This window comes from Lolium perenne, chromosome 4, assembly GCF_019359855.2.
Source record: "Lolium perenne isolate Kyuss_39 chromosome 4, Kyuss_2.0, whole genome shotgun sequence".
In the NCBI taxonomy this organism is placed as follows: domain Eukaryota; kingdom Viridiplantae; phylum Streptophyta; class Magnoliopsida; order Poales; family Poaceae; genus Lolium; species Lolium perenne.
Genome location: NC_067247.2, coordinates 175,703,768 through 175,720,139, shown reverse-complemented (window position 1 = coordinate 175,720,139; position 16,372 = coordinate 175,703,768). Strand labels below are relative to the sequence as shown.

The window sequence follows — 16,372 nt, the reverse complement described above, 5'->3', positions numbered from 1 at the left end:
TGTGTGTCCTGGACGGGAGAGTCAAAGAACTCCTTGAAGCATCCAATTCTGAATGTTGTGTTTTGATTGAGAATACGATAACCTTAGCAAGAAAGTGACAGGCTGATTGTTGAATGCTCAAGCGACTTCTGCAGCATCAAATATTTCACTGAATGCTCAAGTGACTACTCCAGCATCAAATGATTCATTGGATGCTACACGCCTAGTAAAAAATGAGGTTATTTATAGAACAAAAAAATCCAAAAAGAAAAGTTGGGTTGAAAGGCAGATACACAGGAAAAAAGATGGGGCCAGCTACAACTGCCGCACTGTTATCTAAGGTATATCAAACACACATTATATCATCCAAATGTAATTTACTCCAACACTGCCATCTAAATTTTCACATGTAGCAGGGGGAAAAGGCAGAAAAATAAGGATCTTAAACAAAAGAAAATCATCCAGCACAGCGAACTTTACAGGAAGACTGGCATGGATATAATCACATTACAGAGTTAAATTTTGGGGAACTTCCAAGTTGCCAGCAGTGCTGAAAATGTTCAATTGTTCAACAGCCAATTTATTGGATATAACCTAAATAGTCAATCAGTTGCGATAAGAATTGGAGGCGAGTTGTAACTGACTCCACTGGACAATCAATCTCTTGCATTGGAGCGCTTGCAGAGTTTAAGAGCATTGGATTGGACTGCCTGCTACGACGAGTAGAGAGGGTGGGAAGGGCAAAGTCTTCTTGGGTGGGGGTGGGGGGGGGGGGGGGGGGGGGCGCCAAGGTGGGGTGGGGGTGGCGAGCGGTGGGACGGTGGCGTGGCCAAGGGAGGGTCGACAAGGGGAAACCTGGATTTTGTGTGGTGGATATAGGCTATGTTAGGCTCCTGACTTAGCAAGAGGAAAGTCAGACGAGCCAGCTCCCGGTCGACGGGGAGCACAATACCCTGATCTGCTTCAGTGCTATGAAAAAGCAAAAGTAGTCAACTACAAAAAAGAGTAGTGCTCAACTAGTCCGAAAGCAACATCTACAGAACCAAAAAAAAACCCTGGAGTTTTCCTTTGTTTCGAGCAAACTTCAGAAGTAGCATACCTGAAAAGGGCCAAGAGTTACTGCCCAAAGTTTACTTGGAATATTATAAGGTTTTCAAATGAACAATACAAAAAAAAAGCCCCGTTCACAGCTTGCACAGTGCATATGAAAATAAAGTTTGGGGGTACGGGAGGTAAAGCACATTCCTGTAGAAACCATAACTTGATGACAATACTAAATTCATCGTGTTGTTTATCAAGGACTATATATGATGAAGTGCATTCCTGTAAGAACCATAACTTAATGACAATACGAAATTCCTGTAAGACGAATGCAACCAATTGCACCAGAGGAATTATAAAAGATCTCCTAAAACATGAGGCCCACAACACCTTTTCTGACAAGAAATAAGAAAGCCAGGCAAGTAAAAACGCAGTGACACACTGCTAAATAGATAAATTCCATGTGCTTTATTAATCATATGTAAAGAGCTAGAAACTATGGTATCCTTTTCAATTCTGAGACTTCGGTATAACCAAAGATGCAAGAAACAACGCTGTATCCATAATTGTAGCGAAATGCAAGAAATCAGTTCACAAAGCCCTATATCCATAATCCTATATTTCTATTTTTATCACATATAGATCTATAAAGAACAGTGCCCAGTGGTTCAATAAACTCCTAATCAACTCCCTGTGTCTCTAAATGGTCAGTCCTAGGGATTTAGAAGTGAACTATAACTAAGGGAGGTGCATTGCCCTTCTCTGGCCTGCAATCTTCTATTTCCAAGACATGGCGCCAAGGAACAGCTCACGCTAGAATTGGTGATGACAGCAGGAGGATAGAAAAAGGGATAGTATAGATTCATCAAAATACAATCAGCCATATGCCTCAAATAGGAGGGCTCCTAACAGTTTGGCATAGAATGTCACAGGATAAGATACGCCTTACTACCTGAATACAACTCTAACAAAGGAAACCTAAGGATAACTGCAAAACAGCCAATGGTTGTTCAGGGGCGAACCTCCTTGCTCTCCATGGTTATGGTTGGCTACAGGTATGGTGGTCCTCCAAAATGGTAGTGATATCCCGACATAACAGGCACATCATGATCTGTGACCTTCGGAGAATTGGACACTACAACATTTTTACTGCAATAAGTTGCAAATCAAATTATTATAAATAAAGATTAAAAAAGACAATTTCGCAGAATCAAAGGTGGAACACAGGCACATTATACCTATGGAAGGGAAGGTGGCAAATCAAGTGATGCTATTAATCAACCATGTGTCTCCGAGAAGATACCATTAAACATGTCAATCAACTGATGCCAAAATCACTAGTCAGGTTTGAATATCAAAGGGATCAACTACAGATATGTTGCTGGCATGCTTTGAAAACCTAACAAAGCTATTCCTATGTTTCTCAAAACTAATTTGTGCTCCTAAAGATGCTCTATTCTCCAAACGTAGACGCCTTTTTTGGCTTGTCAACCATGTCGAGTTGCAGTCATTTTCACACAAAAATTTCATCACCTCTAGTACTCTTGCACTGGAAATAAGAAATATTGCAAGCTGCAGCTCACGCTTTCGCCCTTTGTATCCTACAAGCACCACTTTCTTCAGATGATGGTCAAGGCATTCAGTCAGATGACCTGTTGTATCGCTGTTCATCGTTTCCATGCTCCGCGGCATGACCATATGAGACTGAAAAGGAGCCGTAAATTTTGTGAGTCGCAAGTTCTAACCAGGCAATTTATTTAGAAATAATCTCCGAATGTGCATCAATCAAATGATCAAAGTACCGTGATATGAAGAGCTTCCAGGCATGGAAAACACTTGAGGAAGTCAACCACAGGTTTAACCTGCGGATCCACCATCTCTAGCGCCAGCGTCTTCACCGTTCGGAACTCCGCCGGCGCCGGCAGTCTAACAGCACGCATTGCGTGGAACAAGGCCGAACCGAGCTGCAGCGACGGGATGCCGACCCCCAGGTACCCGAGCGTCTCGAGCCTGGGAGCGTGGACGACGTGCAACGACGGCCCCCAGTTGACGTCGTGCGCGAGCAGCCTCTCCAGGACCGGCGCATCCTCGACGACGAGGTCCTCGAGCTCGAGCTCGTGGGCCTCCAACAGGCGCCGCGCCAGCGAGACCGACACCGTGAGGCTGCGCAGGCTCCGGGAGCGCACGCGGAGGGTCCGGCAGCCGAAGACGCGGTCCAGCGACAGGCTGGCGAGCGCGGGGCAGCCGGCGAGCAGGCCGTGCAGCGCGAGGGGGGACACGTAGGCGTGTCGGAGGGTGAAATTGGCGAGGTGCGGGAAGGAGACGGCGGAGGCGGCGGCGGCGGGGAGGCGGCAGTTGGTGAGGTCGGCGGCGGTGAGGGCGCGGCAGGCGTGGAAGGAGGGCGGGAGGAGCAGGGGCTCGGAGGGCGGCGCTAGGGTGAGATGTTGGAGGTGTTTGAGCGCGAGGGCTTGGAGCCAGGAGTCGAGGTCGGCGGCGGAGGGGCGGGTGAGGAGGAGCTGGAAGCGGACGGCGTTGCAGCGGTGGGAGGCGAGGATGTGGGAGATGGCGTCGCCGGAAGGGCGCCGGAGGTGCGAGTCGATGAGGTGGAGCGGGGTGGAAGGCCAGAGGCGGCGCCAGGGGGAGGATAGTGCTGTGGTGCGCGCGGCGGCGTCGATTGGGAGGAGGGATAGGATGCTCGTGAGGAGGCAGTCCGGCAGGGAGCTGATCAGGTCGCCGGCGGCGGTCGTTGTTGTATCCGTCATTTCCAGAGTGATAGATTTGCCAACAGGCTGTGCACTTCAGCCCGTAATAAGTGGCTACGTCACGGCTGCCCACGGGCTGACCACCTGTGCCTGTGCGTATGTATTAAACAGATTGCCCGCTTGTGCCCACTTAGGCCCTGTTTACTTCTCTCCTATTTTTCTTCCCAATGGGTATGGGGATGGGAGGGAATTTGGTGTTCATCCAATTCCCTCAAATACCCTTCCTCAAAAATACACTAGTATGATGGAGAGTTTTTGATTTAGGCAAAAAATGTGAAAATGTGAGAAGATGGGAGGGGATATCTCGGGATTATGTCGTTCAAACCCGGAGAAGTAAACGGACTAGTGGGGATTTTTCGAGATACGAAATAATCCCCTCCCATCCCCATAAATACTCTAGAAGTAAACAAAGCCTTAAGTTGTTCGGGTTGAGCGGCGTCAGCCCTGTCCCGTTTGGTTGCTTGCCCCCCGAATTTGTCTTCAAGTTCGATTTACAACCCCAAACTGTGATTTGGTCCAACTTTTAACCTCTAATTATAAAAAAACGTTTAGAACTACCCCTTCTATCCTCTAGCCTAGTTCTGAACCGGTTTTATTTTGCCATGTTAGGGTTCTTTCCATACCCTAACACAACATCTTGTACATTTAACCCATGAGATATGCACTGAATGTACTCTGAGCGCATCCCCTCATACGATGACCACGGATGAGCGCCTCCGCCGTCCACGAAGCACAAGGCTCCCGCGTCGGCCCTCAACCTGCAACCACCCTCCACATCCCATGCGCATCCAACGTGCGGTGGCTGGAATGCAGCACGGCGAGTCGCCGAGGAGGATACAGAACATGGGAGGGAGATGAAGATCACATGAGGGACCGAGGGAGATGAGCTGGGTCGCCCCGATCCAGTAAGCTGTGCCGCCATGGATCACTTGTTTAACCTCAACCTAGGCCGTAGCTAGAATGGAGGGGAGATCTCAACGGATGCAACGCCGCAGCTCCTCGGCCACAACCCCCAACGCAGGGGCAGGCAGCTACTTGGCAGGGGAAGCTAGGGGAGGGCAGCGGCATAGGCAGGTGACAAGGTATTAACTTATCAATGCCTACGTATTGTAGACTAGGATTTCGTTGGAAGTAGAGGCAAGTAGATCTCGAAGGTTTCAGCCGAAAAGTACTCGACGATTATAAAACTAGGGTTATGTTGACAATGGATTCGATGCTCTCTTTGTCCCTCGACTCCGCCTTATATAGGAGGCGGAGCCGAGGGATTCGTAATACACAAGTTACAGAGTCCGGGAGGGTTTCTAACCCGTCCCGTAAAATTACAAGTCTCTATATTTCCTAATACAACTCTAACTTTCCTTAATTCTAACTGGGCTTCCGAACTTCATATTCTTCGACTTGTGGGCCTTCAGTAAACCCCGGGTACCATATTCGGCAGGCCCATTGGGGATGCCTATGTCAGTAGCCCCCGAGATTTTGCTTGAATCGAAGAATCAGGGAAAATCTCCAACTTTACAATCATCCAATAACTTTGTCGATTTTATTGCATATCTTTAGACACACAATTATATATTGTACTGGGATAATGGTAGTTGGGGCTAGTTCATCTGACGGATCAGGTACTAGTTAACTGCTCTAGTGGCAATCCGCAAAAACCTACTTCAAGATCACGTCCCTGGACATGATCTCGGGATACTGGTGTTAACTTCGACATGTGCCGCTTAAGGTCTTACCATTCTGTCGAGTCTCAGTTATATTTTATCGGGTACCTAACGCGTCCGTTAGGATTTTTCTTCGTATCTGTTGATACGGAAAAAAGTAGCAAACCGACGTCAGAGATGGTGCCACGCCGCTCAGAACGGATCTGGGGTCTTACCTTCGCAAAGTTTTGCGGCATTAAGAGATTATTCGCGACTTTGGCGCTCTGAGAATATATTGTCGAGTGCTTTTTCGGCTGTTGGAATAGCACATTTTATTGAGTCAACGGATAACTTATTTTGCCTTCCCGATGGGGAGTATATGTAGAGTTATTTGTATAACTCGAAATATGCTCACTTTTTTTTTTATAATTTCATCGGGCACGCGAACAGCGTTCCCGATGGGAGTAGCCCCGAGGCTACAGCCAAGGACTTGTACTTGGTTGTAGGCTCAACAAATTAGTACCTCATGTCGCTATATTGTTATTCTTTCTCGAGCTTTTCATATCTATCGGGTGCGCGACCAGCGCTCCCGATGGGAGTAGCCCCCGAGGCTATGAACAAATACTTGTATTTGATCATAGGCTCTCGCCATTTCTATTTTGTCATATCCGAAATTTCCTTCTTCAAAAGTAGCCCCGAGCATTTGATCAAAAACTTGTATTTGATCAAAGGCTCTCGAGATTACCAGTCATCACCCTTTGTCGCCAATGTTCAAATTATCAAAGCCGATCTTTTTTTCATTGATAAAGTGACGTCAGTGCTGACGATAGCCACGACCAATGTATCGGGAAGATGCGAGCAACGCTCTTTCTCTGTCTTGCGGGCCCAAAACTCTCATCAATTTGACACGTCGTGCAAGTGGGGGACACACGTCCTCCGCTTTTTCTGGCGCACTTACTGTAGCGCATGTTCTGTTCCATCCTGGCAAAAATACAATTTTACCCTCTTGTCCACGTGTAATCCATCAAGTTCATTGCCACTCCATCCAACGGTTCATCGACCCGCACGCTCCCTATAAAAGGTTGTCTTCCTCCTCTAGCCGCCGCTTCGCCGCGCCGCACCTCTGCTTTCTCTCCTCAAATCTCCCATTGCGCCCAACACTTCCTGAGCTCAACCGCACTTTCACTTGTGCCTACGCCTTTGTTGATGCCACCACGCAGACTCACCAGGCACAGTACTCCTGAATCTAAGATGGCGGCGCAAGATCTGGGGAGGGCAGAATGGGAAAGATCCAAGATTTCCAATCAGGATGTCAACCTGATGAAGAAGCTCGGGCTGATGAAGAAAAAGGACGCATTACGCTTCCCCAGCGAAGAGAGCTATCCATCGCCTCCTATCGAGTACCGGGTCAGTTTCGTTGACCATCTTATCCGTGGTCTTTCTACCCAAATTCACGATTTCCTCCGCGGTCTTCTCTTTGTTTACGGGTTGCAATTGCATCAGTTGACTCCCAATTCCATCCTCCATGTCTCTATTTTTATTACTCTTTGCGAGTGTTTCCTCGGAGTCCATCCTAATTGGGCTCTGTGGAAGCGTATCTTCTGCCTTCGCCGCAACGGCTCCCACAACATCGCCTACAACATAGGCGGTGTTGTTATTTGCGTTCGCCCTGACGTTGAGTACTTTGACGTCAAATTCCCCGACTCTGTCCAAGGGTGACGCAAAAGATGGCTTTATGTGCATGAAGAAAGCTCCGACTCGGTGGAGTACAACATAGCTCCTTTCGATGGAGGTGCCAAAATTCTTCGACGTTGCTCCTGGGACGCAGAAGCCACCGAAGAAGAAATAAAGGCGACAGAGGCGCTGATGTCTCGTATTCACGAGCTCCAGAATACTCGCGGCAAGGAGTTATCTGGTATCCAAATTACAGCATACTTTCTTAAGATTAGGGTTCAGCCTCTTCAGGCTCGCAAGAACCCCCTCTGGAAATATAGTGGCGAGGAAGATGTCGACCGCCTCTCCAAAGATCTTTCAGTGAAGGACTTGGAGAAGCTTGTCCGAAGAATCTCCTCATTGAGCAAGAAAGATGCCGTTCCATCCACCTGTCGTGTGGAGCCGTATAGCGGCACCAACGTCCTTCCCAAGGTATATTTCTATCCTTCCGAGTTTTTATTATTTATCGACTACTATTTTTGCTAGCATCCTGTGTGTAATCTTGTTGTCGCCATATCTTGCCTTTGTAGGAACACCAAGTCCTATCTTTTCTTCCTCCCCTTCCTGAAGGCGGTGAAGTCGAAGAACGGACTGTCGTCACCGACGAACCCCAGGGCACTTCTTGTCCTGAGAGCGAAGTTGCAGGTTCTCATAAATCTGCGGCTTCCTCTGAAAGAGAAGTCGAATCTGAGGCTTCCGAGTCCACGCATTCTATCCCTTCTGCTGTTTCTCCAAGGAACAAGCGGAAAAGAGAGGATGCCGCAGACTCAGGCACCTCAAAGACTAACAAGTCCCCTCTCGAGGAAACTTTACCCGAAGAGGAGGACAAGCCTTTCAATCCTTACGACGATGCCCTTGTCAGCTCGTAAGTCTCTTATCAATTTTCTCTTTGTATCCGGTAACTTTGCCTATCTTTGTTCCTTATATTTTCCCCTGATATGATAGTGGTGACGAGGAAGAAAATCCTCCTATTGACGTGACTGCTCGGACGAGCACGTCTCGTAGTTTAGTTCTTTCCGAGACTCGTCCGGAAGCAGACGAAACCTCGCCTCCTCAACAGGATATCGGACATCCTAGTCCTGTTGTGAGCCCCCGTGCGTCGTCGCCAAAAAGAGCCAGAACTGATCAAGGAAAAGAGCCAAGTCTCTTGACCAACAATTTGGCGACCCCTCCTATGGATGATGTAAGTACCTTTCTTGCTGTCTTTTTGCTTTCGAATGTTTCCCACTATTTTTATTGTCGCAATTCTTCGACCTTTCTTTTTTATTCTATGTCATTTTTCAGCCTTTAATGAAGGAATTTGTGCGCCTTGGTAGCCAATTTATCGGGTACTGTGATCTTGCCAATGAGCTGAAAGGTATTCTTCACGTGCTGCAATTCATCGAGTAGATTTGCCTCTTCTATTTTGCTGTAACTTATTGGACCCTTTATTTTGCTAGAATCCCTTTCGAAGGCAAACAAGCGTGCTGATGAACTTGCCCGCGAGCTTGAAAAAAGTGAAAAAGCTCGCGAGAAGGCCGAATTAGATGTTGCTTCTGTCGAGGGTCTTCGAAAGAGACTCCATGAGGCAGAAACTGCCTTGAGTGAAAACATGACTCAGCAGTCTGCTCGCGAAGAAGAAGTTATCACACGCTTGGAGTCACAATGCCGGCGCTTTGTTAGTAAGTACTCCACTATTTTGACTTTTTCAGGCGTAATTTTTTTTTGCACATTTGTTGACAAGCCAAATTTTGCTTCATCAGGGAGAACACACCAAGATTATGATCTGGAAAATCCTGAAGGTGATCGCCTTCTCGACGCGCTCTCCCTCCTTGAAATTCATGGAGACGAGGCGCGCCAAGGCCTTGCTGACGCTAAATCAGGGCTGTCGCGGCTTTTTCCCTACTTCTTCGCGAAGAAGGAAGAACCCGAGATGTTCACTGCACTAGCCCGGCACTTCATCCCTAAGGAAGATCTTGGGCTCAAACTTCGCCAAGAAGGTTTGAAAGTTGGTGTTGAAGGCACTATCGCCTTGGTTGCTGACAACCAACAAGATGTCGACTGGGCGAGAGTTGGCGACACGAAGGAGATGGAAACGAAGAGGTGGCAGTCGTTGATCAAGGCTGCCAAGCCAAACTCAAAGAAAATCCTCGCCTACCTCGGATGCAAACCAACTCCCGCTCCTAGTTTATCGAAGCCGGAGGTCAAGTAGACCACCTTGTCTTCTCTTTTGTTTTGTTTCTCTTTTGATGTTGTCGCCATAGATGTAATTTGCGACAGCGCACTGTTGGTTCATTAGGATCCCAACTTTTGCAAGCACCATGTAAATACTTTGAAGATCAATGAAAATCTATATTTGCTTGATGATTGATGTCGAACTTTTATTTCCAGTTGGTATTTGATAACTACACTTCAACTCCTCGTCCTTCCGATGCTTTTCCTGCTTCATCCTACTCGAAGAAAACGCCTGTTGATGATGAACTTATTGAAGGTTCCTCGAGTAAGGGTTCAGCACAGGACTTGGAAGAAATTCGCCAACAGCTTCAATCTATGAAGAAGCAAGCACTTATAATAATGGAGCAGTCTCGAAAATCATCTGAGGGGGAAAAGGTTGCGCTTCAGCAGGCTCAGGATGCTATAGCTATAAAAGAGGCCGCGGTTACTGAGGCTGCCGAAGCTTCTTCTCGAGAGAATTACATGCTTCAACTGATGAATGACTCCAGCTTGGATATGACAGGTATGCTTCATTCACTTGACCGTGCTTGATTTTGTTCTTGATGTTCCTCCTTCCTTACTGATTTCTCCACTGAAATAGGTTCTTTTTTGGATACCGCTGCCGAGGATCAACGTGTTGAAGCTCGATCCAATGTGCTTCTCAGACTTGCTTCGGAACATGGTTCTAACTTTTGGGTTACGCCTGAACGTACCCGCCAAATCGTCAGATTTCAACATCGCGCGAGTCAGGTCCGTGATTTTCTCGACTTCTGCACAAGGACATTGTCCTTAGTTTATAGCACCATGTTCCCACGAAACAAAATGCCAGAGACCCTTCCTGCTCTGATGGACAAATTTCGGGATGCCCCTCAAATCCATGGCTTTGTGCGGGCCAATTATCTGCCGGCGCGAGATTTGCTATGATTATGATACAAATCTGCTATCCGAAGTTAAACATGAGTCGAATTGTTGTCAAGTGCCTGGCCAAGATGTCGAAAAGGAAGATGAACATTGGCAAAATTGATGACGTTGTGACCCCTGTAGCAGAAGAAACGATGGATGAACTTCTTCGAATGGACACTGAGTTCTTCGTGAAGGGTAGCTATTTGGTGTTGTTCGAATACTCCACAACACACTAGGCAACTTCTCTGGCCAAGTATGCCGAGCTTTCTCCAACGGTGCCAGCAGACGCTTCTTGATACCATTGCAGATGATATCATTGGCTTTCTCGACTTGACCATTAGTCTGCGGGTGCCTGACAATGGCGTGATCTGGCTGTCTGGACGGGCGCCGTGATCACGCTAGGACCAGATGGATACCTGCCTTGATCGCGTGAAAAAAGGAGGGAGGTTGTTTCTGTGCCGCATGCAAATGTACGAGGGATGTATGTAAATACATGTACATGGTATTTTGATCAATACACTGAATTAGATATACTGACATGGCAAAAAAAAAAAAAACGGTTTAGAACTTAGAGACATGGCAAAAAATACATGTACATGGTAGAAGGGGTAGTTCTGAAAGGCTTTTATAATTCGAGTTTGAAAGTTGAACCAAATCACAGTTTAGGGTTGTAAACCGAACTTAGAGACAAATTCAGGGGCTAATATGAACTTCTCGCTTATTTTCTCCGTTTCTCAGTTTTGGCCCGACGGATGTTGCATGAAACCGACTTTGGACATGTTTCTCCATTTCTTTTAGATAGATGCCCACAATGAGTTTCTATGCAGTTTCGGGCCACTGTTTGTTAATTACCTGCGTATGAAATATGACTTGGTGTTAGGAGAAAACTAAGGAGGTTGGTTATGTGCAAATCTCTTCTGATTACCTACTTCAAATATTTTGATGTTAACAAAGCTTATAGCACTTACATAGTGATTACCTACTTTGAAAAATCGAAAAAAACCGCTTCGCTCCCCCCCCCCCCCCGCGGGCGACGGGCGAATCCCTAGGCCCTCCCTCTCTCAACTCCCTAACCCCAGCTCTCTCCGCCGCCGCCGTCGGCGTGGGCCGTGCGGTGCCGGCGGCGGCGGGGACGCCTTTACCGTCGCGCGGAGGGGGGCGCGGGCGGCTTCTCGACCGGCGGCGTGGTTTCCGCAGGCCGGCTGGGAGCGGACGCGGCGGCAGAGTGACCGGGCGGCTAGTGGCGTCAGCTCTGCCCAGATCTGCTGGGCCCGATCTGGGTTGGGGTGGGCCTCTGGCCCACTAGCGCGACGTCGTCTCCCCTGGTAGCAGTGAAGGTGTGGCAGCAGTGGTTGGCGACGGCGACACACAACCGGCCAGTTGCAGCGTGGCGGCGAGCACTCTGTCGGGCCAGGTTGGGCCTGGCTTGTTCTTGCTGCTACGTCCGGTCGACTGCCGCCAGTTCGGGCGGTGGAGGTTGTTCCCTCCCACGTGGTTGTGTTGCTGCTATCCCCGACCATGCGCTCGCCTTGTCTGCTTCTAGGCCTCGCGTTGGTGACCTTTGAGCGACGGCGAGGATGGCTTCAAGACTGTGGTGGCGTACGCTGGTGGACGACGGGTGGGGTGGCGCAGTTCGGATTGTTCGAGGTGGTGGCGGTGTGGGTCGGGAGAAATCCCTGTCGGATTGTCCGACACCGACGCGGCGACGCCTGTGGGTGTCGCCATTCCTTCCTGAAGGGTGTCGCGTGTACCCCTCCCCCATCACCTCCGCATACCGGGGAAACCCTAGGACTTGTCCGGGCAGCAGCGGCGTCGTCGTCGTTTTTCTTGTTGAAGGTGTTGCTTTGTATGCGGCGATTCGGATTGCGGGGAGCGTGGTGGTACTTTTCCGGAGGGCGCAGCGGTTGCGAGTTGTTTTCGTGTTCGTCGCTCGGTCGTAGTCGGCATTTGTTTCTCTTATCTTTCTTTGTGTTTTTGTTTGGACCTGCTTGTGCTGCGGTCCCAACATGCTTGTTGTATCTTGGTTGCTATATTAATATAGCGGGACAAAAGCCTATTTCGAGGAGTGATTACCTACTTTAAATATTTCCATGTTACTGATACGTCTCCAACGTATATATAATTTCTTATGTTCCATGCTAGTTTTATGACAATACCTACATGTTTTGTTCACACTTTATATCGTTTTGATGCGTTTTCCGGAACTAACCTATTAACGAGATGCCGAAGTGCCAGTTGCTGTTTTCTGCTGTTTTTGGTTTCAGAAATCCTAGTAAGGAAATATTCTCGGAATTGGACGAAATCAACGTCCAGTATCTTATAATTCCACGAAGCTTCCAGAACACCCGAGAGCCACCAGAGGAGAGCCACAGGGGGCCCACACATGGGGCTGGCGCGGCCAGGGCTGGGCCCGCGCCCCCCTATTGTGTGGCGCCCCCGTAACCCTTCCGACTCCGCCTCTTCGCCTATAAGAAGCCCCCTGACCTAAATCTTCGATACGAAAAAGCCACGGTACGAGAAACCTTCCAGAGCCGCCGCCATCGCGAAGCCAAGATCTGGGGGACAGGAGTCTCTGTTCCAGCACGCCGCCGGAACGGGGAAGTGCCCCCGGAAGGCTCCTCCATCGACACCACCGCCATCTTCATCACCGCTGCTGTCTCCCATGAGGAGGGAGTAGTTCTCCATCGAGGCTAAGGGCTGTACCGGTAGCTATGTGGTTAATCTCTCTCCTATGTACTTCAATACAATGATCTCATGAGCTGTCTTACATGATTGAGATTCATATGAGTTTTGTATCACTATTAGTCTATGTGCTACTCTTGTGATGTTATTAAAGTAGTCTATTCCTCCTTCACGGTGTAATGGTGACAGTGTGTGCATCGTGTAGTTCTTGGCGTAGGTTATGATCATAATCTCTTGTAGGTTATGGAGTTAATTATTATTATGATAGTATTGATGTGATTCACTCCCCCTTCATAGTGTAAAGGTGACAGTGTGTATGCTATGTTAGTACTCGGTTTAAATTGCAAAGATCTATTATGCTCTAAAGGTTACTTAAATATGCATGCCGAATGTTGTGGAGCTTGATAACTCCGGCATTGAGGTGCTCTTGTAGCCCTACACAACGAATGGTGTTCATTATCAAACAAGAGTATATGTAGCACAAAGGAAGAGAACTTATTTGTTTATGTGATCAATGTTGAGAGTGTCCACTAGTGAAAGTATGATCCCTAGGCCTTGTTTCCAAAAACTGCAATCATCGCTTGTTTACTGTTTTACTACATCTTTACTTCCTGCAATATTACTACCATCAACTGCACGCCAGCAAACACTTTTCTGGTGCCGTTACTACTGCTTATATTCATTCATACCACTTGTATTTCACTATCTCTTCGCCGAACTAGTGCACCTATACATCTGACAAGTGTATTAGGTGTGTTGGGGACACAAGAGACTTCTTGTATCGTGATTGCAGGGTTGCTTGAGAGGGATATCTTTGACCTCTTCCTCCCTGAGTTCGATAAACCTTGGGTGATCCACTTAAGGGAAACTTGCTGCTGTTTTACAAACCTCTGCTCTTGGAGGCCCAACACTGTCTACAAGAATAGAAGCACCCGTAGACATCAAGCACTTTTCTGGCGCCGTTGCCGGGGAGGAAAGGTAAAAGGCACTCATACTCCGGTCCCAGGTAACTAAGTACTTTTCTGTTGCCGTTGTGTGTGTGCTCGAAGCTATTTCCTTTAGATCCTGCAATTGCATCTTTTTGTTTCTTGTTTTACACTAGTAAGGCATAATGGAAAACATCTGTGAGCTTTTTAAACTATTTCCTGAGTCAAGACATGAATGGTTTAATGCGAAAATTAAAAAACCTATGGAACCTTATTTGCATGCTAGTAGTAATATTAGTATGAACGCTTTGAACACCATTGTTGATAATGATATAGAAAATTCTAAGCTTGGGAAGGTCGGTTTTGATGAAAATGATCTCTTTAGCCCTCTGGGTATTGAGGAGAAAGTTTATGTTGATTATGATATGCCTCCCATATATGATGATTATAATGATAGTGGTCTTTTGGTGCCGCCTACTATGGAGAGTAAATTTTATTATGATTATACTATGCCTCCTACACTTGATGAGAATAATAATGATAGCTACTTTGTTGAATTTCCTCCCACTACAACTAAAAAAATTGATTATGCTTATGTGGAGAGTACTGATACTTTTATGCATGTGAATAAGAATGCTTTATGTGATACTTATATTGTTGAGTTTGCTCATGATGCTACTGAAAATCATTATGAGAGAGGAAAATATGGTTGTAGAAGTTTTCATGTTACTAAAACACCTCTCTATATGCTGAAAATCTTGAAGTTACACTTGTTTTATCTTCCTATGCTTGTCACTTTGTTCTTCATGAATTTATTTGTGTACAAGATTCCTTTTCATAGGAAGTGGGTTAGACTTAAAAGTGTTTCTAATTTGCTTCTTGATACTCTCTTTTGCTTCAATTCTTATTTCTTATGTGAGCATCATTAAAATTGTTGAGCCCATCTTAATGGCTATAAAGAAAGAACTTCTTGGGAGATAACCCATGTGTTTATTTTGCTACTGTTTTGTTGTGTCTTGGAAGTTGTTACTACTGTAGCAACCCCTCCTTATCTTTATTTTATTGCATTGTTGTGCCAAGTAAAGTCTTTGATAGTAGGGTTGATACTAGATTTGGATTACTGCACAGAAACAGATTTCTGTCTGTCACGAATTTGGGCAGGGTTCTCTGTAGGTAACTCAGAAAAATCTGCCAATTTACGTGCGTGATCCTCAGATATGTACGCAACTTTCATTCAATTTGAGCATTTTCATCTGAGCAAGTCCAGTGCCTCTAAAAAATTCGTCTTTACGGACTGTTCTGTTTTGACAGATTCTGCCTTTTATTTCGCATCGCCTCTTTTGCTGTGTTGGATGGATTTCTTTGTTCCATTAACTTCCAGTAGCTTTGGGCAATGTCCAGAAGTGTTAAGAATGATTGTGTCACCTCTGAACATGTGAATTTTTGATTATGCACTAACCCTCTAATGAGTTTGTTTCGAGTTTGGTATGGAGGAAGTTTTCAAGGGTAAAGAGAGGAGGATGATATACTATGATCAAGAAGAGTGAAAAGTCTAAGCTTGGGGATGCCCCCGTGGTTCATCCCTGCATATTTCAAGAAGACCCAAGCATCTAAGCTTGGGGATGCCCAAGGCATCCCCTTATTCATCGACAACTTATCAGGTCACCTCTAGTGAAACTATATTTTTATTCAGTCACATCTTATGTACTTTACTTGGAGCGTCTGTTTGTTTTTGTTTTGTTTCAATAAATTCATGCTTGTGTGGGAGAGAGACACGCTCCACTGTTGCGTATGAACACATGTGTTCTTAGCTTTACTCTTAATGTTCATGGCGAAGGTTGAAAACCGCTTCGTTCATTGTTATATGGTTGGAAACAGAAAATGCTTCATGTGGTAATTGGTATAATGTCTTGAATAATTTGATACTTGGCAATTGTTGTGCTCATATGGATCATGTTTAAGCTCTTGCATCATGTACTTTGTACCCATTAATGAAGAACTACATAGAGCTTGTTAAAATTTGGTTTGCATGATTAGTTTCTCTAGATTCTAGATATTTTCTGGTTAAGGTGTTTGAACAACAAGGAAGACGATGTAAAGTCTTATAATGCTTACAATATGTTCATATGTGAGTCTTGCTGCACCGTTTTATACTTGAGTTGGCTTCAAACAACCTTGCTAGCCAAGCCTTGTATCGAGAGGAATTCTTCTCATGCATCCAAATCCTTGAGCCAAAATCCATGCCATTTGTGTCCACCATACCTACCTACTACATGGTATTTCTCTGCCATTCCAAGCAAATACTTCATGTGCTACCTTTAAACAATCCAAAAGCTATTATCTCTTATTTGTGTCAATGTTTTATAGCTCATGAGGAAGTATGTGGTGTTTTATCTTTCGATCTTGTCATTTACTTCGGACAGACTTTCATAATGGACTAGTGGCTTCATCCGCTTATCCAATAATTTTGCAAAAAGAGCTGGCAATGGGGTGCCCAGCCCCAATTAATTAACTTGCATTAATAATTCTCTTC

At 46.3% G+C, this 16,372-nt stretch overlaps 1 protein-coding gene across 1 annotated transcript; it reads right to left on the bottom strand.

The window, feature by feature from the left end:
• Positions 1–1,560: 1,560 nt before the first annotated feature.
• On the bottom strand, positions 1,561–3,782 carry LOC127347404 (F-box/FBD/LRR-repeat protein At1g13570-like). Its single transcript, XM_051373596.1, has 3 exons — positions 2,823–3,782; positions 2,259–2,724; positions 1,561–2,169 (listed from the first exon to the last, which is right to left on the bottom strand). Exons 1-2 carry the CDS (start codon positions 3,780–3,782, stop codon positions 2,362–2,364), a joined length of 1,323 nt encoding a protein of 440 aa, XP_051229556.1. The 3' UTR covers positions 1,561–2,169; positions 2,259–2,361.
• Positions 3,783–16,372: the final 12,590 nt, after the last annotated feature.

Bases quoted from the DNA above. Each gene is read 5' to 3' on its own strand.
- LOC127347404 (XM_051373596.1), bottom strand. From the start codon at position 3,782: ATGACGGATACAACAACGACCGCCGCCGGCGACCTGATCAGCTCCCTG. The intron at 2,725-2,822 runs GTACTTTGATCA...GCTCCTTTTCAG, and splicing joins TGGAAGCTCTTCATATCACG to TCTCATATGGTCATGCCGCG.